Source organism: Neodiprion virginianus, chromosome 1 (assembly GCF_021901495.1).
Source record: "Neodiprion virginianus isolate iyNeoVirg1 chromosome 1, iyNeoVirg1.1, whole genome shotgun sequence".
In the NCBI taxonomy this organism is placed as follows: Eukaryota; Metazoa; Arthropoda; class Insecta; order Hymenoptera; family Diprionidae; genus Neodiprion; species Neodiprion virginianus.
The window spans coordinates 5669664-5693392 of record NC_060877.1 but is presented as its reverse complement, the minus strand read 5'-3'; the positions used below and the strand labels follow the sequence as shown (position 1 = coordinate 5693392).

General features: G+C 36.3%; 1 protein-coding gene across 14 annotated transcripts in view; it reads left to right on the top strand.

Annotated features, from left to right (window-relative positions):
- LOC124307936 (serine/threonine-protein phosphatase 2B catalytic subunit 2-like) overlaps positions 1-21078 on the top strand; it is a 109905-nt gene extending 88827 nt beyond the window's left edge. For 2 of the 14 annotated variants that reach the window (XM_046770135.1, XM_046770210.1), the window contains 9 exons: positions 2916-3087; positions 4101-4227; positions 5048-5128; positions 6073-6075; positions 7958-7990; positions 18749-18833; positions 19355-19452; positions 19565-19780; positions 20701-21078. In XM_046770135.1, the coding sequence (XP_046626091.1) occupies positions 2916-3087; positions 4101-4227; positions 5048-5128; positions 6073-6075; positions 7958-7990; positions 18749-18833; positions 19355-19452; positions 19565-19758 (793 nt within the window). In that variant the 3' untranslated portion in view covers positions 19759-19780; positions 20701-21078. Of the gene's footprint in view, positions 1-2915; positions 3088-4100; positions 4228-5047; positions 5129-5230; positions 5556-6072; positions 6076-7957; positions 7991-12545; positions 13861-18748; positions 18834-19354; positions 19453-19564; positions 19781-20700 lie in introns of those variants that run through there. The other 12 variants (XM_046770214.1, XM_046770176.1, XM_046770228.1 and 9 more) reach the window with 9 other exon arrangements.
- The last annotated feature ends 2651 nt before the right edge of the window (positions 21079-23729 follow it).

Genomic DNA, 23729 nt, shown 5'->3' with positions numbered 1-23729 from the left:
AGCTCGAGGGAAAAGTTCTCGATAATCCGAAACTCCGTGCGAAAGGGTCGCGCATCCCTGCGACCCTTAGCTGCAGTCGGCGAGGGAAAATGTGTTTTGCCGCCAGGATAGGTTGAAGTATGTTTTGAAGGGTAGAAGCGGAGAATAGACGTGACACGTGCGAAAGTGGGAATAATTTTGGGGCGAAGAAAGAGGACGAAAAAAATGGCAGAAGAGCTCCGATCGCAGGGGGTTTAAAGGCTTCTCTGCCCACCGCCGGCAGGCATCCAACGTACGTCCGTATAGCTGATCCTTGAAGAGCGCGAAGAAAGGGATGAATAAAAGAAGAAGAAAAACTTGAGGAAATAAAAAAACAGGATACGAGAGGGAGGGACAAGAGGCGGAGGGCGAGGGAGAAGAAGAACAAAATCGATTCTCCCTCCTCGCCATTCGTGGCGTGTATAAAGGTTGACAGGTCGAGAAAAAGTCCCGGCGATGTGTGTCGTATTACATCGTTAGAAAATTTGTCGTTACAAAACTTTTAACCCACCTGTCGAAATCGGAAGATTTTATTTCAAACGTTTTCATCGAACGTTTTTAAAAACAAAAAGAAAAAGGAATCGTTGAAACGACACGAACTTCACAATATCGAGACTAAATTCTAAACGCTCGTGAAAGAAAGGAATTCGACTCGTAAAGACAGACGAGACGGGAATCGAATAAGATCGTAATATATTTTCACTGAGGAGACACGTTTTGTACGTAAATAAAATCTGCAAACGGGTCTCTTGATTTTTACTTCGGGATTTCTTCTTTCACTTTTCGTACGAGGTTAAAGGGAATTTTTACAGATGAGCAAAGCTTTTCGATATCGCAAAGTCCCGAGGGATGCGGGAGTGGGGGGAGAGGGGGGATCACCTCGCGAAACTCTATTCGCTAAGGGAACGACGACGTTTGGAACCTTGCGAAATTCTAGGGTCAAAGAGAAAAAAGAAGGAACGGATAAAAAACATATATATACATAGGCATATATATATATATATATATTCATATGTTTGCGCGCGTGTGTGCGTAGATATACATAGGTATGTATAAAATATACTATACGCGTCCTAGTACATATCTCGAGAAGCGGATCACGGGATTTCGGCCCGATGTCGAATAACCGCGTGACCTAACGTCAGAGTGCCGGGTACGTATAAAATTCCTCCCTCAAATCCCGCGTGTCTAGATAACCTCGCCCTTTTTTTTTCTATGTAACCGAGGTATTAAAACGATATCCAAGATCTGGGCCAAGTGCACGCAACACGCGAACCTCGAGGAAAACTTGAGAAACGAAACAAGTTCGTCGAGGAAGATTCGTTTGTTGCAAGAATTCGCGAATGAAACGAACGGAGAGTTGATTGGAAACGAAGATCTAATTGCAAAGCGATATCTCGAAAGCGTCGAATCGGATTGAAAAAGAGCGTGGTAATTCGATGTGACCGGCGATTCCTGCGAAAGCTGCTGATATGACACACGAGTAAATGGGACGAAGTTTTTTCGTGCCAACAGACGTACGAAGAGACACCATTACGAAATTGCCACTAAAGCTCGGGTCTCGCATTCGCGTATATGAGAGAAGCTTTTCTGGTTAGCGGAGCTTGTGGACTACGATGCGACGTGCGAAGGAAGACTGCGGTGGAGTCCGAGCGAACGAGTCCTCGTACATGGATTTCACACACATACACGTATGCGTAGGGTACATAGGCAGGCGTGTACATGGAGGGCTGGCTGGTCGTCTCATTGAATGAAGAACGAACCGCGGTAATAAACCGAAAGAGCCTACGCGGCGAACAGCGAATACTATGGAATTGAGGATCGTTTCGAGAGATGGTCGGGCAAGGCTATTTTTGTGAAAAAAAAAATTTGAAAAAAATTGAAACCTAGTTTTCCCAGTTCCAGTAAATTACTAAAATCTAAACCTTTCAGCTTATTGACTCTATATTCGGTTCGAATTCAATTCGAATTGAAGAAAATTACAGTGCGTACAAAATAAAGTCAGTTTAAGCCAATTTGTTTTCTCGACGAAAAAAAAGTAAACTCGTTACCGTAAAAAATCATTTCTAACTCCCATGACGCAAAGCTGATATTGTCCATTTTTTCCATGAACAAATTAATAATCCCCTGACAATTCCAGTTTTTCCACAACCCCTTCAAATTCCCTGACATTTCCAGGTCACCCTGATATATATTTATAATGTACGTGTATAGAAAACATTTCATTATTTCCGTAGTGCGGCGCTAATGATTTTTGGGCCGATTGCCATCGAACGTATAAATTATCTCATCGAATGATTAGAGGGGTAAATGATCGAATGACGAATGTCAGTCTCGGCTGGAACTCACTTGTTCAACACTCGTTCTCCGTTATGCGATTTTCTTATTCTTTTTATTTTTTTCTTCCCCGTGTATTTCGTTTTTCACCGTCGTATATTTTTTCTGACCACGACCCTCGCTTCTCCCAAATAAATTATACACTATATAACCCAATGTTATATATTATACATGTATATTACTGTTTCACTCGAAAATAGGTTCTAGAATTAACTTTGCGCGATTAGAAAGTTAACTTTGCGCTTCTACCTCGTCACACTTGCCACGGGAAAATTGAATGTCACCTCAACTTTTTCCAACGAAATCCCAGCGGATGAACCGCTTTTCGCGAGATACTTTTAAAAAATGTTTTTTTTATTATTATTCTTCCTTATACATATATCATACGCCTTGGTGCAAACTTTCACAATTTACCACGGGTGACGCAGTTTTTGTTATTGCGAGAAAAAATTGCTAAGATATTGATGATGATAAAAAAAAAAAAAAAAAAAAAAAGGCCGCGCAATAAGCTTCTGTAATAGTGTACCTATACGTGTATAATATTCCTTGATATTTTTCAGCTACGCGGCCTGCTGCGATTTCCTCCAGAACAACAACCTGTTGAGTATCATAAGGGCGCACGAGGCGCAGGACGCGGGATATCGTATGTACCGCAAATCGCAGACGACGGGTTTTCCATCCCTAATAACAATATTCAGCGCCCCAAACTACCTGGACGTATACAACAACAAAGTAAGCCCCAAGATTCACGCCCAATCGAAAGAAATCACACGATCATTAATTAGTTACAACAGATTGTGACGATATTTCGAATTTCATTGTAACAATAACAATAAGCAAAATTCCCAAGGAAATCTTTACTCAAAGACCGTTGTTTTCGATTCCTATTGATCGATGCGATAAATAAGAACAGAACTCATTTTTCCAGCCCTGGAAAGAAATGTGAGAGAAAAAAATCCAAGCAAAATCGACGGGAGTTGAAATTTCTTTCAAAATGTATTCGGATCGCGTTACGTGTAGTGTATTAATTCCAAGTTTAGTATCACACAGACTGTCTTATACGATATCTGTACACCGGTTACAGACAGTGGAATTTTTCTTTATACCTCGAACCATTGCGTCTTGTTTCGCCACTGTGCTGGTGACGCGAACGCGTCAAACCGTTATTGACATCCTGTCACTTCGCGTTATCAGTCGGAAGGTTCTTCGACACAGTCAATTGTGGTATACACGCGTTTCGGAGAGAACAAAAGGGTAGAAGACGAAACTTGTGAGTTCGAAGATGCGCCGCGATCTTCTGGAATTTTTGTTAGGTACCTGAGATCGAATTCGTTACGACGAAATGTGTGAACTAAGAATAAGTAGGATAAATTTTCCAAACACCACCCCGTTGGATAATCTGTTTTTGTAAAAAGAAAAATAATCAAGAATTCAGGTAAATTTATAAACGACGTTCGTACGGGCGAAAAAACGAGGCAACTTCTTTCAGTTCGTTGACGGATATCGGATCGTTCTCCTAACGGAAATTGACGGATTTGAAGTCTAGCTGACTGCCTCGAGAGACTATCGCGTCTGAAAATCCAGCCCCGCTTTAGATTGAAATTGACTTGATGACGTGAGGGTGGAGAAAGTTGGGCTGTTTCTTCCTTCTTCGTCTCTTTTGCCATGAATTTATGCTCTATTTTTATTTTTTGCATATATTCTGAATTCTGACCAGATGTATCATCAACGTTTTATCATTACAGGCGGCTGTTCTGAAGTATGAGAACAACGTTATGAATATCAGGCAGTTCAATTGCTCGCCACATCCCTATTGGTTACCAAATTTCATGGACGTATTTACGTGGTCGTTGCCGTTCGTTGGCGAGAAAGGTAAAACGCGATTGAAAATATTAAAAAAAAAAAAAAAAAAAAAAAAAAAGAAAGCCTGTATTATTCTGTCCATATCAATACTACTTTGAACACTATATGTATACAAATTAAAGTGTTTCAGAAAAAAATAATTTGAGATTTTCCACCGTGAGACCTCCTAAAACATTTATTTAGGTCAAAAGAAAGATTCCGTCAAAGGATGAGCGTTCTACGTTACGTGGAAGGTCGCACTCATTTGATTTTTCACTTTCCTTTCAGGTTTTTTTTTTTTTTTTTTTTTTTTTGAATTTATAAAAAAAAAAAAAAAACACGTAGCACTTCCGTTATTATTTCTTTCCTGACATTTACATTCAACCCAAAGATCACGATCCGTAACACAACGATGTATCATCCGGGAATCTTACTCTCCTAAATTGAAAGTTCATATTAACTCGTAACTATTTTATAAGATTGAATTAATAATGAAAAAGTCGTCAAATCCACTTCTCAAAAATCAACCGGAGACTTGATACTACAAGTTTGGGTCTTCTTCGTAACGCAAATTGATACGATGACTGATGCAAGCGATAAAAAAAAATGCATTCACGATTCTTCACAAATTTGAAAAAAAAGAAATGTATAAAAGTGAAACAACAACCAAGCGCGATCTCCCACGTAACGTAGAACGCTCATATTTTGCCAGAACCTTTCTTCTAACCGAAACAAACTTTTTATGCGGTGCCCTATGGAAAATCGCAAATTATTTTTCTCTCGACATACGTCCGCACACTCGCGGCGAGAAATGTGACGTGTATCTTTTGAAATGACTTATTCCTCGCAGTCACGGAAATGCTGGTCAACGTTCTCAACATTTGCTCGGACGACGAGCTGATGAACGACGGCGACGACGCCCTGGAGGAAGGTAAAATCTATCAATTTTTCGTACGACTGTTTAACAGCCCCTTTCTGTCCCTGATTTGAGATAGGAAAACTACCATGTCGAAACTTCCTACTCGTCGAACAGTTTACAGGCACCGATCTGAACTTGGAACGCTAAAGCGTTGCGTCTGTGAATTCGCGGGGAAAGCTACGAGGATCGTATTCCGCCTCTTTTGCATCTTGTATCGGATCCCCGATACTCCGGTGTCAGAGTTTAGCGGCTTACCGCTTATGGCCGAGTGAACTTAAATTTTTCATCGTTAAATAAAAACACCGCCAAAAGTTTGCAACAATCGAGTGGTTTCACCTATAAAGAGGGAGCATCTTTCGATATGAGCTCTTTTTTTTTTCACTTTTTGTCGTAGCAGTTTCACGTGATTCTTTTCGAAGTTATAAAAAATTATTCGAAATTTTCTAGAACTTAAACAATTACTTACAATTAAATATGTATATATAATATATATATATATATATATATGTTTTTTATCTCTCCTTTTCTTTCAACATACCACTTGCAGAACTCGATTATCGAACATGATGTTTTTTCTTTGAAGGTGAAAGCACGGTACCAAAATTTTTTTAACAAGTACGTGAAACTTTTTTGTGGCATTATTTTTTGCCAAGGATTATCAAATCTGATCGAATTTTATTTCAAAGCAGAATTCACGTTTTGTATTTCTAACGATAAAATTTCGACATTTCGAGTCGCGAAATCGTGAGAAGTATGTACGAAATTTTTGAATACGGACAAATGGATATGAAAATGTTAGTTGACGTCGCGGATCATTCCAGTTTTATATACAAAAAAAAAAAATAAAAAAATTACAGACACTGACTACAGTAACGAAATAGAAATAATATGTTTAAATATTCTGCCAAATTCTTTTTCATAAATTGGAAATTTTCTACTTTTGGCTGCCTGGATAGATGGTAAGAAAACTACGTACTTACTTTATAATCATTATCATTTAGATTTATTATATTTCTTTTTTACTTTTTTTCTTTCTCTTAGCCAAAATTTCAGCTTCAATTATCATTTTTTTGGCTCGGCTCAATAGATAGTATCGTCGATGTGTCAATCTTCGTTTTACATTATATTATACTGCCCACATTACTTTTTCATCCTTCGATCGCATTATTACTACTATTTTTCTTATTACTATTATGATTATACCTGTGAAGACACGTTGTTTAAGGTAATGGAAAATTATGTCTTTCTCATCTCGTTAAATATATTATATATATATTATATATATTTATAATATATATAAGCATATTTAGACATATGTGTAATATATAATATTATTATATATTACATTACGTGTGTGATATTATTTTTTCTCTCTTTGTCTCTCTCTCTATCTCTCTCTCTCTCTCAAAACACGGCACAAAGCCTGCATTCTTATAGCCACAGTAGAACCATTTGATTTTGCATAAATTTTTTGTTCTTCTTCCATTAGTATACTTTCATAGGTACCTGTTATTCTTTGTCCCTGTAATTTATCAATTTTTTCGAGTACCTTCGGTTCGAAAATTACTTTGCAACGATATCCAAGATTGTGATTTAATACGCTCGAGCGTGAGCACGTTTCAACGTAAAAATCAAAAGCAACAAAATACTAGATTTCAACAAATCTCACACTCTTGGATGCGTTCGACATGCCGCGTGTCGCCAAACATAGACAGTGTCTCGAAAAATTTTTGCGGATCCGATTGAACGAACAGGATAATGTATGTATATATCGTTTCGTGAGAAAATGGAAAATGGAAAATGGAAAAAGGAAAAAGGAAATAAGCAAGTACGTTATAAAGTTTAAACATAATAAATTGAAGACTCACGAAAAAGTAAAGAAAAAAAATTACCCTGTCCATATTTGGTCGAATGTATGTATAGATGTGTCAAATTAGGGAAAAAATATGTTTTTCTTTTCTTTTACTATCGTTGTCATATTATTTATCTTAATATGCCAAATTGACCCGAATCAATTAATTAATAACCTTCTTATACATCGCTGACCTCGAAAATATTTTCTTTCCGTTACAAACCTGCGGTTGCCCAAGAGCGTAATGTTCTCCGAAATCCTCTGATGTACGAATTCTGTTTCGTTATAATATCGCGAAATTAGCCTCAGGTTAAAACACGATCGAGAGAATCTCATTAGCAAGATTGTAATATTCGACGACGACGAAAGAAAAAAAAAAAAAACAGAAACTTGCGAACTTTGCTCGTGCAGAAAATTTATCTCGTTTGACGTAACATACGTACATATGTGTGTGCATGTGCGTATATATATATATTGTACTAAACAGAGTCAGTACCAGAGAAAGTCGAATAATATACGTAAATAAATTTTGTACGACTTGAGGTTGGAAATTTGTCGATCGGTATAATAATGGTATATTCGGAGAACGGAACCCTCTTCGTTATCTAATCACCCACCCTACTCCCCCCCACCCCCATGAACCGTATATATATAAAATCGATTCGTCCGGACGAAGGATAAAAGCAACAGATAGCATTCTCGCATATCGATGGTAGATTGTAAAATCGACCCCCCCCCCTACCCCCAAAGGAAGGGAAGAATATAAAAGATGAAATATATAATAAATCTCCCCCCACCCCCACCCCCGCCATGATGCACTTGACTGTCTTTTATCGTGAGCCTTCTCTATTATATTTGTATCAATCACACTGGCCTTGTTGGACTTCTCCTCTCTTGGCACGACACTACTTCTACCACCTCTACCACCTCTTCTACTACTACTACTCTACTACTACTACTACTACTACAACTACTCAAAACTCCGTTAGTCGCAGCCAAAATCGTTATTCAAAAAAGGAACGGTAAGTCCGACCAAAGACTTACTTGTCCGCAAGTAACAATTGTAACATTTTGTGGAGTGTTGCGAATTATAATTGGGCCGATGCTACTCGGCGTCTAATACTTTACCCACCTTGTATACGTATTAACTTTTAGCCATTATTATTATTATTATTGTTATTATTATTATTATTATTATTGTCGCCGTTGTCATTATTATTATCATTATCAGTATCATTATTATCGTTGTCATTATTATGATTCTTATTATTACTCTCATTGTTATACCCAGAATCCACCGCTCGTTTCTGCAACGTCATTCCACGCCTCCCGCGTCAATTACATTTTTGCGGAAGTAACAAAAAATGCAAAAAAACCTTACGTACGAAAACATTTCGAGACGAAGAATCTTTAAAGAAAATTTCACGAAACATTGAGTAATGATTTCTCTGTGCTGCGACGTGACATTTGGTCGCATTTTCATTTGTATTCGTCATATGTAAACCGGTCCGTTAACCTTAGTGTTATGTTTCCCGATTGCTCGAAATATTTGCACAAAATGGGGGGAAAAACGTGTAAAAAATTGTACACCTAAAATGGACGCCGATAGTTTAATCGGCAGATGTGTTTTCATAGATTCACGTACGATGTAGAAAGCCGATCATACGCACACGCACATACACACACGCAAATACAAACACGCACACATGGGCGCCGTGCTGAGTGTCGGTCAATTTATTAGATTCGAATATATATATATTATATATATATTATATATATTATACATATATATATATATAATAATAATAACGCTTTGTTTTTATTATTGATCGTTAATTTTACTCGCATGCGTCGAAGTATACGTTATATATTTTCTATCACGATATAATTAGACTTATCTAATATATGTATATAACGTAGTAAAAAAGAGAGAAAAAAAAAAAAGAATAGATGGACTTTTTCATTCGAGACGGTTTTTCTTCATATCTTTTCTACAGATTCATTCAAATTCGACCGAAATCATCATCGGATTAACAGCAGTTTATACCGTGTGCGGCATAATCTTCGTCATCTTCTTATTCTTCTTCCTCTATCGAGCTATTCAGCTTCTCATCGAATTCTTTCGACGTGCAAAATGAAAAGAAATAAAAATTCAGGTACGATGACGAGGAATCTGATTATCCTCCGTCACCGTATTGATATTCCGAAAAAATTATATACTCGTTTACTTGCATTAATTAACACTTCGTCTTGCGGATGTGAGAAAAACAGCGATACATATTATTAACACGCGATTAAATTACACACGCTTTTCCAGCTGCGTTAGTTTCTTTCTTTTTTTTTTATTCTTTGTTTATATTTCTCCGTTTATTCTTCGTTTCATCAACATTATTTCGGTTTCGAATCTCCGCTTGTTAAATTAATTTCCGAATTGACGCGCGAGGGAATCGATCGATGGAAAGGAGTCAGAGGCGAACGACGGTGCGTTTTCTGGACCGGAGGCAGAGTGGCGTCCGTGTTGACTTTTTCGCGGCATAAACAGCCGAGCTATATTTTTCAACTGCTCCGTATACCGTTACACACATATATATGTATACGTACATGTATATTCTTGGTTTAATCAATTCGTTAATTGCCAGTCGAGTAAATGAACGATTTCGCTTTCCTTTACACGTCCACTTGTGCATACGATATGTGTTTACGTACCTACGTACACCCACTTGGCACACGTATATACGTACCTACGTATGATACGTATTACCTATCAGCCCGCCTACCTAATACACCGTATTTGATACCGTTGATTGCACGTTAACAACTTCCTGCAGAAGGCTGGGCGATAATTAATTCATAAATAACTAGCGTTCGATTTTCATTTCTGCCGTGCAGCCGATCAGCCTCCGACTTTATGCAACGTGTATAAACGTGTATAATGTACAAGGCGAGAAGTTTAACACCTGCAATAATTTTCGTTCGGGTTTTGCACCTTTTTCTTTTATTCACTTGTCGCATAATTGCTAATCGAAAATAAATTCCGTATACTATTTTTGGAAGTTCAATTACTTTCAATCCTTTAGCTGATGACGTATATTTTCTCGACTGGCATAACGCGAGTTTTTAAAGTCTTATCCACGCTTAATGCATTTGTTATACTCGAAAGTCCTTCGGACGCAACTCTGCAATTATCTCCATTATCAATTTTCATTCAGAACAAGAAATGTATAGGCACAACTTTTTTTTTCCTCTACCATTCGTCCCCAAGTGTTCAAAATAACCGAAAGTTTCATCACGTTTGTTTGAGATTTGATTTTCGTTTGGTTTGTTTGAAAAATTGGTTTTCCGATTCGCGTCATTGTGTTTATAACCGTGTGATTCCCGTTTGTATAATACATACATATGCATATAATAACAGAGCAAATAATTGATGATATTGAAACCGTTTGGAGTGCCTTTACTTTCAAAATAACCAGCAATCGATCGTTGAATTTCATTTCCATTATTATATTTTTGACTTCGACAGTTAAGTTACAGTAATTCCTTTCGTTATGATTTTATTTATTTTTTTATTGTTTATGCATTCATGTATCATTTCTTATCTGTTTATCACTATGATTTGCTTCCGGTATAAGTGAGTAGTATTCTTCGATTCTGCCGAGCATTTCCTAATTTTCATTTCACATCAGGATAACTCTCGACGATAAGGGAAGTATGTAGGATGAAATGTAAAATTTTCCGGTTAAAATTACATATCGCTTGAATGAGAAAATAACGAAAACACGTATTCCAAATTCGAGGAAGATGTAAATAATTTCTTACCAAATCGTAAAAATTTCCCTGCAAAATCGATCTTAACCCCGTACCTCGTTATTCACATTCGCCCTGCTGATTTAAACTGAAAATTTTCCGGTTCTTTTGTTTCTTCGATCCAATAAGCGGTGGAGTTTATGTAATGAAAGTTGATATCGTATCTTGATAAGCTGAAATAATATTAAATCCAAGAAGCCCAGGTTTAACCGAACTTATTGCTGACTTGTAATGCTCGGTTATTCTGCGATACGAAATAACCATGATTCGTAAAATGAGAAAAGGTTACATCCATTATTCACTCCCCAAATATACTGATGTAATACATGTACCTATTTAATACAGGCACAAAATAGTTGGCTCCGATTCCCTAAATCATCCGTTCGAAAATTCATGGCTGGCGACAATTTGTTATACGATTTTTGCAAAGCGCTTTTAGCGAAAAACTTAGCGAAGAAGCATAACCCTGCATACAATGAATTTACGATTAGCACAATATCGTTCGCGTGCGACGAGAGGACTGACACAACACTTGCCATCAATCCCTATCGGACTTGACGTTCTCCACATTTTTATTATTTCGTGGATTTTACGTTGACACAATTTGACCCGTTAGAGTTATTCTTTCGACCCTTTTGTTTTTATTTATTCATTTGTTTATTTTTTTTTCTTTACCTTTTTTGAGTTACAGTTTTTTTTTTTTTTTTCTTTGTTCGATGTTTTGTTCTTGTCTGGTTTCGTTTCCTTTTTCACACGCATTATCTTAATGTATATTTATATTGACAAGTTGCGTTATGTTTTTGTTTAATCATTTTGCGTGTTTATTACATACGTATATATGCTTGCGTAGAGATTTCATTTGCGCATGTTAATCGTAAGATATGCTAATTATTATTACACGACTATGTTTAGCGGTGAAAGCAGTATTTTTTCTGTATGTTTTAGCAACAATGTGCTATGGTAATTTTCAAAATTTTTCAAGAGATTAAAAAAAAAAAAAAACTGCATTCTACCGGATCTACTGAAATTTTATTAACGGTAATGTTTACAAGTTTTCAGGATCAGCTTCTATAAACGTGCAACAATAGAAATTCGAAATATTACGTCCAGTTGAAAACAAGAAAGCAAATAAGACTTCTTCCAATTCTTTCACATCCGCAATTTGTTATCACGCTTACAGTTGTCGAGTTTTCAATTTCATATATTGTATACACTGCCTTTGATCAGTGAACGGTTTTTGTCTGCAATAAAAGAAAACTGTTTCTACGCTAGCGATTTGTAATATTTGACTTATTCGCATCAGTGTTCAAATCGAAGTTCATTACATACGAATGGCGACAAACAATGATTTGAAATCAAGTGATTATTGGCCCTCGATTATTACAATACGATATCGATAAAACTCGTAAAGGCCTCGATGTATTGCAAACGGAAAGAAAAAAGCTTTCGTGTTTTATGCTATATATTATATAATACATATACATTCAGAAATAATATCTTTATTCTTACATCAATTTGTATGCAATTTTAATACCGTGTTATTACCAATGTTTGCAGCGATGCAAAGCAAGAGAGAGAACGTAAAGTTATATACCAACTGTCAATCTTGGAAAATTAATGGACAGAAAAAGAGAATGTAAAAAAAAAAAAAAAAATAAAAATGACACAGGTCGGAAAATTATTGATGATAAAATTTGAACCGCAATAATCGCTGCAATTATCGGAATATTTTACTTACTACTTACTAATAATTGATTATTCTTATGCTTTCAGTATATTTCGTTGACAGTTCCATATCACATAAACATACTTTTCTCGTACGATGATCCGTGATTGCCGGCTGGCTGGCTGGCTGTCGGCCAAATCTTGTGCCATTTGACGTTTATGATTTATTTAAGTGTAGGCGAGGGAAATGAATAAACGAAACGAGATCGTTTGAAAATATCGAAAAGGCTTAACCTGTGTAACGTGTAATAGACGTAGAATCACGTGAATAGGAAATTGCACGCATTGCGTATAACTGTAATATATGTATAACTGGAATTTCCCAAGTTTCGAAATCGAATCTCGGAGGTGAAACTCGCGGGACGCGATCGTCGGTCAAAATTTGCGATCCGTTGCGGTGTCGTTGTTAAATTTATTATTTTTGTTTTTCATCGAAAACTCGATCCTCGAGAGTTTAATTAACGGTCATAATTCTCGGCTCGGGTTGTAAATACCGATAAAACGCGAGTTAATAAACTCGAGAAAACCCCGGGCAATGAAAATAAACCAGTCACCGACTGCGGCCAATAAACCATCACCCGTCAATATTTGAATCACAGTCCTGCACGGGACGTTCTACCGTCGCAAACTTTCCGAAAGACCGATTGTACTCTTTTATATTTCTGGCAATTCACACTCACCGCCCTTCAGCAAATTTACGTCTAAGTTATAGTTTCACCCTTCGCCAAAGATCATAGATACAGAATAGATTCCACTTCCGGCTTTATTCCACTCACGGATTCAATTTTATCGTGAAAAATATTCGTCCGGTCCTCAAATTTTACGACTTACATAATATTACATACGGTATTGGCTATGTACGAAAAATTTTATACGTTTTATACGCGTTCGACGCGTAAAAAGCAATAAAAGTAGGAATCACGCGTGTATAAAAGTTGAACGGTAAGTAGCGGCACTCTAAAAAACCTCGACAAATAAGAGATCAAATCACAGGTACTTGTATCATACACGTACAGAATATAAACTCGGTGACGTTGCGACGGCTTTTGAAAAATCCTCCAATTTTTAACAAATTGACGATAAAAATCAGTTAAACAAGATCGGAGGCTCGAGTTTGTTATTTGAATTCGATGAACACGGTTATAGATCATGGGAATGAACAAATTACCGCAAATACATACAACAGCTGTGACCGCGCGCGTGTTTTTCCAATTTCTCGTTACTTTCGTACAGCTATCTACGCGGGAGGACATGAAAATCGGTGTGCGATGTGAAGGATGCCGATCGTGAAGCCAAGCCAGCCGGAAAATGACGGTGTACACCTATGTTATAACAATGATTATTGCGTTGAAACGGTGAGAAGGTGAAAAGACAAAGTTTATGAGAAAAAAAAAAAAATGAAAATGAAAATTGTCTTGTCGCACATGCTTGAGAATGCCACTGACGACGTGCACTCTGTTGTTTCTTTTTTTTTACGTCTGTTCTATGTGCTCTTTTGTTTCCACTACCACGAAAACTACGATAATATTATTATCACTGATCCACCGCCACAATTGCGCCACAATATACCCGAATCGATACCTCACCAACTATACCAACCACCACCACCACCACCACCACCACCACCAACCACCACCACCACCACCACCAACCACCACAATCACGACCAACCATGAATGAAAATGGCCGCAAATGACGCTGCTCTCACATTGTTGGTATACTTCTGTCCTTTTCCTAACGCTTCTTCGCCCACGCCTTCGCCAATTCTACGCCTACGTGCCAACACCTCGCTCGGTCTTCGTGGATGACGCCGTCTTTGCACCTTGCGTACGGTGAGTGCTTAAAACTCTGCGATTGACAATGAGAAACGTTGGCGAACGGGCTCCGAGGCGAACAGAGAGACGGGAATGAGAGTCACGACGCTCGGTCCGTTGCCGGAGATCGAGGCTTTGTTTTATTTATTTATTCATTCATTCGTCTCTCCGTTACTCGGTGGCCGAAAACTGCGTTTTAAATATGCGAAAACGTCTACCTATACCCACAATATTACAATATCACTTAATTATGGAATAACGAAAGAGAGTCGAGTTCGCGACGTTGATGTAACGATTAAATTTTAAGAAAAATCATTACTTCGTAACTCCAGGATCGTCTCAAATTGAGTTATCTATTTTCGAGAAGCAAATTGAATTCAGATTTTGGAAATAAAACTCGTTTAAAGACGTTCTAAATGTTCAAAACAATGATTTCAGTTTCAATATTTCGTTCGCATTAACGTTATCATTTTCTGTCTGGTAACAACGGCAGCTCCAATTTGCATATCAGCCTCGGCATTTCTACGTTTACATTGATTCATATCGTCGTTTCGTTTCGACAAACTTCACACGATTTACGATACGATACGTTCGATCAGAATTTCGCAATATTCCCGTTCTTTTTAAAGATAAAAAAAATAAATAAACAATACGCACGTATCAGCTCAAAGAACAAGTCCGTTATTCGAGACGTACGTATGGCAAAAATATTTTCTTCCTCGAGAGATTTTTAATAACAATGATGATAATATGCAATATTATGTGTGAAAACTATAATCTTACTGACCGAGAGTTTTCTCGGTAAAAGTTGGCGAGTCTGATCGTAAATTCGCGTGATTTAGTCGATCTTCGTGTCATGCCGAGGTTCTTCCTCTTCAAGTTTGCGCGAACTGACGATCAGGAAACGGGGTGGCAGCTGAACGACCGATCGACGCTTTCTCAAGCGAATGAATAAAAATTTATAACCGACTCGCGACGGTTGTCATTTTCACGCGTCGATTCGCTTGCCACGCTGATCGAAAGGAATATAAATGATACACGATTCCTTCATGACGTACATACAAATATAACGATATACACACTTGAGTGTTAATGATATGATATTACTATGTAAATAAACAAGATACGACACATAGAACAGCTTGATATTGTGTCGTAAATTGGTAGAAATGTCGATGAAAAGTTGTTGTTCTCATTGTTGTTGTTGTTATTATTATTATTATTATTGCTGTTATCATTTAACGATTCTGCATCACTCGAGGATACCTAATTGGGAAAGAAATCTACGCATAAAAAGTTGCTCGGAATAATCTTCCTTTCGCAAATTGAATCTCGATCAATTGATGCGAACCGTAAAATTGCATTGCGATCGACAATTTTCAACTCTTCGTTCGATTAAATCCTTTCAAATTAACCACCGATGTGTATTAATTTATGTATATACCGTATCCATTAACGTTTTATACGTATAACTCATTCATTTCGCGAGACAACCTCAAACTTAATTGCAAAAGTATCCCATCTAATAAATACACTCGCGGCGATTGGGGAAAAAAAATTTTAAGTATAAATTTTACACCGGTGTTCAAACTTTTTTTTTCGCTTGTCTGTCCACGTCGATACGAAAAGATTAACCGCGTGATGCAGAATAGTAAAAAGCTGCATTATGCCATTCGGTAGTTAAACACATACCTACTTGTATCTATCGTTGAGTAGACGAATGAGTTGGTAAAACTATATAATAATACATAATATTGACATCAAAATTCGGGTCATTGCTAGTTTGTATGTTAAATTTTTTAAACATTTTTCCTCAATCTTTCGTTTATTCACATTTAGACTTGCAAGATCCTCGCGAGTATAATAAGCAATACAAAAAAAAAAGAAAAAAAAATCAAATCAAAATCACGCATACAGCTAGACAGAAATATGTCATTAAAATTTATAAGCTCTTCAAAGATTTTCTCATCTTTGCAGAGAAAAGAAAAATATCGTATGTACATTGTATGTGTATATAATATAATTACGAGCGAATCGTACAGCCCAATTGGTCACGGAATAACGAATATTCGTTCGACTACCCGTACTTGAAGAACAAAAAGAAAAAAAAATCTGCATACCTATGGGCTGTGTTTTTCGTTTCGGTCGAGGAAACGCTCGGAGGATAAAAGTTCTGTAGGAAAAACAAGAAGAAAAATCGTGAAAGGATAAATGCCGTGGTGCGAAAAGACGGTGGATGACCAATAAAAAAAAAAAAAAAGAAAATGGTACATTACACACCGATCGTAAATTCCGGAGAAGTTGGTAAACCTTTAGAAATCCTACGAGATACGAATACATCCTGAAGCTTGCGCGAAGAAGATCTTTATATCGCAAAGTATAATATGATGATGGGAGGGGAATTCGAAACGCAGGTACATCGTTACAAACCTTATTCCCTCGTATTTTTTTCCACTTTTACGGTTTTTCCCTCGTACAGTGAGTTCGTTAGAGTTCCGAAAGTACAAGAGGAAGAAAGAAAAAAAGAAAACGAACGAATCGCGAGCGTTTCCACGACCCGTGTGTATATATACCTGTATATGTGTGTATGTATGTGTATATATATATATATATATATACATATACACATGCCATACAGAGAATCGTGCCTCGAGTAGTATAGGTAGACGTAATTTACACGTACACACGACGTAGATGTTGTATCAGGTGAGTAGTAAACCTGTACCGTGTGTGCCTACACTGTATACTGGTATACATATACCTGCAGCACACTTCGGCCGACGATGCTGCAACATTTTTATTTCTATTTTCGAACACATTCCCATGTTTTTTTTTTTTTTTTCTTTTTTTCTTCCTCAATTTTTCCTTCTAGAATCAACACTCTGTAACACACGGTTACCTTGCCACACGCTCACACACACGCAAATAGGAACGCACGTATAATAATCGCGTAGTTGGCGTCCGCAATCGAATAACCTTAATTTCGCCGCAGTGGATCGTCTGCTATTGTAGTTCTTGTTTCTTAAACATTTGTATATTCTATACAACGAAAGTAAATTTAATTATTTTCTAGTACACTAGCAAGCCTGCCTGACTGCACAAGTATGACGAAAATTGAGCATTTTTCAGACATTCTACTATATGTTACGATGACGTAGTTGTTTTTTATTCTTCCATTATTGTTTCATTACTTTTTTATCTCGATATATTGTACTTCACGAGTAAAGAGTCGTTGAAATCTTGAAATGTTTTTTATTTATTTTTATTATTATTATTATTCTGAATCCTTGTGTACTCATTTAAATCGCATCAGGAAATTCGCAGCAATATTCGGTTACTCAAAATCAAATTCCACACGACATGTCGACTCGCAATAAAAAATATCGACGTTCAACGTTCGTATACATGTAATCTGCATTCCATTCGATATAAGACATTGAACACAATACGCGTATGTAGATGCATGTATTCGAATGTTTTCAAGAAGCAAAAAATACAAGGCAATACGCTACAGAAACTTCCAAACTTCGGATATCACAGAAACATAAGAAGTGCACTGCTGATGATTCTTCAATTTGAATTTTGTATTTTTTCAAATCGTGTCCTAATACAATATTATTAATCTTGTTCTTGTTGTCGTTTTTGTCGCTGTTGTTATTATTATTACAGTATAACTAGGAAAACGCAGCCACAAACTTATTATCCACACTTTAAATAGCTCGCATGGGCATGGTTTGCGCTTATCTGTAACGTGAACGTATAATACACGTATGAATTGTCTTGCTTACGAAGTGGTTTTCTGTTGTTGTTTTTTTTTTCTTCTTTTGTTTTTATATTTTTATTTTTGTTTTTCTTTACTATTCATTTAACACACGTTCTTACTCATAACTGTATAGTTATAAAACACGTGTAGACGAATCATGATGTACAATATATCGTAGTGTCGCTGTTTATGTAATGTACGTTTGTCTAGAATTTTGTACAGAATCTCGAAGCTAAAAAATGAACATAAAGAAAAAATCGCAAGACGCAGTACACATATCTACGAAACAAGTATATCTCGAAGTATGTAACGTATATGATAAGTAAACGTCTCATCCGTTTTCAAAATCTCACCTAAAATTCGTTTATAACTATATGATAATAAATTCAGTTTTAAAACTCGAACTCCGGCAACTGCTTGAACGTCGTCATCGATTATTCAAAATTCGCGATAATGTAGCGAATTATTCGTCAACGGGTTTCAACTCAACTGCGGATAAACAATACGATATAACAACATCACGAGGAGAACAAAACTTATCGTAGACGAATTTTTAAAGCCGGTATACCTGTACAGTAAATCCGCTTTCCTCGCTCGATTTAACATCCGGTGAACGCGCTTTTCGCTCTCTCGATTATAACTTCTTGCTCTAAATCAAACGATTTCTCTTATAGGTACAGCAGCTAATCTTCGCAAAGAAGTTATAAGGAATAAAATCAGGGCGATCGGAAAAATGGCACGAGTTTTCTCTGTACTTAGGTGAGTTGATTAAGAATTTCCAAAATTAATCGATTTTCGATTAAATCGGTTATTCTTTCCCTATTAATCGAGTACAGTCGATTATTGTTTTTTCACGAGCAGTTTTTGTTTTTTACTCCCATAAACGCCGCAATACAACATCGATTTACACGATTACAGTATCCGTTATAATCATTGTCTTACTCACCGACAACGAGTACCTATTGGATGTAACAAGTGAAAGATAACATCAATATTTTCACCTGATATTGAAAAATATTTTCAACGAATCGAAAAATCATCAAAAATCTTTTCCGCTATCAAGACTACATACGAAAATTTACGAAATTTTCGATTCACGTGTCACCGTGTCAAAAAAAAAAAAAAAAGTACGAAATAATCGACGAATCGATGAAATTTTCACCGATTCAATCGAGAGTCGTGTTCGATTATTTTTAGCTCAGCGGGCATCGCCAGCGCGCATTTAAAATTGAGTCCTGTTCTAGGATTATTATCATTATTATTATTATTATTATTTACAGAGAGGAAAGCGAAAGCGTGCTGCAACTCAAGGGACTCACGCCAACCGGTGCGCTGCCTCTGGGTGCATTATCGGGCGGAAAGACGTCTCTGAAAAATGGTGAATTACAGACACACGTTGTTCGAACGATCGATCGGATCGCTAAGATTCATTTCGATCCATATTTATTTAACCGTCACACGTTACTGAGACGATTCGAACGTTTTTCCAGCGTTACAAGGATTCTCGCCGAATCACAAGATCACGTCGTTCGCCGAGGCGAAGGGCCTTGACGCGATAAACGAGAGGATGCCACCCAGGAAAGACGCCCCGCCGACACCCGCGGCCGAGGAAAAGCCCGTCATACAGCCGCCAGCGGGTCCAAGCGATAAACGCGACACTAGCACGCCGCAGCCACATTCGTGAGCCTCGAAATCTTCCGACTGAGGTCAGTTTTTTCGATAAATCGTCGCGCTTCGAGTCAATTTTTTTTTTTAAATATTTTACTCCATTTTTACGGAATTCGCGTCATCTGAAATCGATGTTATAATTTTTTTCTTGATTTTATTTACCCAACAACCATAGATTTACTATTTATCGAATCAATGTTATACCTGGTTTCCTATTACATGCACCAACTAAGATCTCTAAGAAAATACAACGAAGAAAAAGATACATACTGGAATTGCAGAAAAGAGGGTCGGATTTAAAGGTTCTTCGTTGCAAATCGCCTCGGAATTCTTCAAAATCGAGTAGATTGAGCTCGATTTTGCTCTACAAAGGGGCGCTCGTTAAAATTTTAATCGGAACATTCTACGTATTCTTTAGAAATTCACTGAAACACTGAAAGGTTGAACGTTTAATTTTACAACGTCAATATCGGTTTAACTAGTAAATTAGAAAAAAATCATTTTCCATCAAGATGTGCAATCGTAGGATAATATCGAACGAATCTACTACATTTTCAAGAATTTTCAAGCGATTTGAAATAAAGGCGCGATATGAAAACTTTCATTTCTAATTCCCGTATCTTTTCTTTCGAACTTTTGAAGAGATCCTCGTGGTTTAAGGGGGAGTACTGGTCGATTTCGACGCAGTCGTATATGTCTTCAAATATCGAAGTCCACGTAACTCAAACGCGGACAAGGTCCCAACATCCCCATTCTATACGCAATTCTGAAGAAAAACACTCGAATTCATTTTCATTCAACGCATAAATAAAAAAATTGAATGAATTTTACGAATTGACTGTTTGCTATTTCGTAGAATCCGTGCAATTTCTTTATTTTTCTTTATCCGATCAATATTAATCAATCACACGATCATGCAACGATCAAATTTATTTATAATCTCTTTTCCTCCTCGCAGGTGACAAGTGTGGGACCTTTGTCCCTTAGTGGTCGCCACAAAAACAACCAACCATTGCTCGTCTCTCCCTAGCCGGTAGAATAGAATACGTTCATCGAGTAAATCGTCATCGAGTGAAGAAACGGTCATGAGTATGTAAGAAGAAGAGAAAGCGGAAGAAGTCGAGAAGAAGAAACTAAAACAGAAAAAAAACAACCAAAACCACAAAAAAAATAAAAATAAAGAAAATCATTGAAATCATCAAACGCATCACCCCACGGCATCACAACCACTGTCATATATTATACGATACGCAAAACATATACATAATACACATAATAATAATTATAATAATAATTATAACAATAACAATAATAATAATAATAATTGTAATAATAATAACAACAACAACAACAACAACAATACGAACAAGCAAACAGAGAAAATGTAACAAAACATTTGAAAGAAAATACACACACCATACAAAAAAAAAAAAAAAAAAACAACACAAAAACAAAAAAAAATCCACAAAAAAAACAAACAAACAAACAAAAAACCAACTCACACACAAGAATATATTATTATTATTGAGAGTAAAAAATCAAGAGAGAAAAACGAAAAAAAAATCTATAATTAAATTAATAATAATAATAATAATAATAATAATAATATTGATAACGATAATGATAATGATAATGTTAATAATTAATAACGATAACGATAATATTGATAATACGAACTACACACGAGAGCCCCGCGTACCTCCACGATAATATACAGAAATGAAGAATGGATTCACGCACGTCACGCAAAAAGGCGCCTTACCCGGCTGCAGCAGCTGGTCTGTCACGATGCCGCGTAAGAGCGTTTGTCTGGTTAGGGAATTTACAATTAGACATCTCGGCACGCCCGACGGTGCTGCAACGGCATGAATTGTCCACGGGGACAACTTGTAACAGTTAATCAAGTCGAGCTAACGTCGAGCTGGTACATGAAATACAAATTCTAACTTCGCTAGTTGTGTGTCTACACAATGCATATGCATATATATATATATATATATATATCGATTATATTTTATAATTCCTATATACATATATGTATATGTGTGTGTATATATGCGTATCCCCCTGATGATGTTGAAGAAAGAAAACAAAGAAAATTAGTATAAAAAAAAAAATAAATAAATAAATATTATAATAAAACGAAACAAAAAACAACCGGCTTAAGCTTGTAACTTATAAATTTTGCAGAACGTGTCGCCGTTCTATATTACGATATATTCTATAAAAATTTTATTATTCATATATTAAATAAAGGTGGTTTAAAATTTTCAAGAATATTTTACTCAATTGTCACCAGCAGTATTTTTATGTGGTAATTTTTTAAAAAATTACTCTTTCTCTCTTTTTTTTTTCCTTCATAAAAACACTGAGAATGCGAGTGTACCGTGTTATATCTTTGATAGAACGTGTCGAAAGGTGCGAACGAAATAAATATCAAATATTTGCTCGCGTGTATTATATTTGTTATAGAATGGCACGTTACTTTTGATTGTTTAAATATCCGCCCGGCGACGTTACGTTCGGCAGAGTATAGATCATATGTAATGAAGAAATCTCGATAAATTGACAATTCGAAGCGTGTAACAGAGACAAGATCTAATATTATAGGTATATCAAAGCCATGACATGTCCCCGTGGCAATTATACCTTTGCCGCCGCGTCGCGGCGAGTGAGGTAAATTTGTTTGAAAAATATAACGAGAAACAAACAAACTGTATACTATACATAAATATATGCATGCGTGTATATATATACATACATACATATATTACCCGAACACACACACGTTAAATTCGGAGAAAAACAGAAGTAAAGTAAAGACGAAAGAAGATGTTATGTACGGGAAACGTAATATTGTAAGCGTATTCTATTCCATCGGTAAGCTTTCTCCTGCAGCGGTAACTCTTCGTATTTCATAGGGTTAAATTCAAGTCGATGAGAAAAGACGACGGAAAAACATCGTGGAAATGCAGTGAGTTGAGAGGAAAATAAGAATTTAAAAGCGGAGGAGAACGACGATACGTGTACTGTAATATGCAGGAGAATAAAAGTAAAGGAAACGACGACGAATTCGATCGTGGGACGATTTTAACAAATAAACAAAATACCAATTATAAATTATTGCGTACAACACCTAATACCGTTCGTCTTCTAATGATTCTAATGTGTGTCCTTGCTATCAGAAAAATTAAGTCTGGGCCAGTGCCGTTCACCTTTTGACTTGACGGTGATTTTCTCTGCGTTCGTAAGAACTTTTATCCTTATCAATCGTTGTTATCGCCACACGTTGTAACCTCATTTCTGTCCAATTGTGTCATTTTTACAGCAACGATAAGAATGGGATAATATTTGTTTCGCTTCAACTTTACCTCTTTCATTGTCTTCGGATTTTTTTTTTTTTTTTCGTATTTTTGCAATTAGACGGCAAATTCTATACGCTCTTTTTTTCCTGCAATTTCTACTTTTTTCCTGCCTTAGTATCGATGACATTCTTCTCGTGGTGATACACTTTGCAAGAGAAGAGAGTAGTATATAGTTGCAGAATATTCTACGATGCAGAAAAACGAATGATAGAAAAAACCACTTTCAAGCCAAATCCGGCGCCAATACAACCAACGGTCGGATAACGGAAATATATAATAAAATTATGAAAGAATTTAAATGAATAAAAAATAAAAAATTATATCTCTCTCTTCACTATGATAATATATAATGAATAATAATTCTATCTCTCTTTGCTACCAAGTTGTACTTATTCTTAATTAATTTACTTGTACAAAAATGTGTTAAATAAATATATAATATAATATACAATTATAAATAATGCATATTATATATATCTTATAATAATATTAATTACCTACTATTAATGATAAAATTATTATTATTACTATTTCAAAGAAAGATGACAAAAGTCAAAGAGAAACGAGGAGGAAAATATAAATGAATGTTAGGAGCGGAAGAAAAACAAAGAAAGAAGTAAGA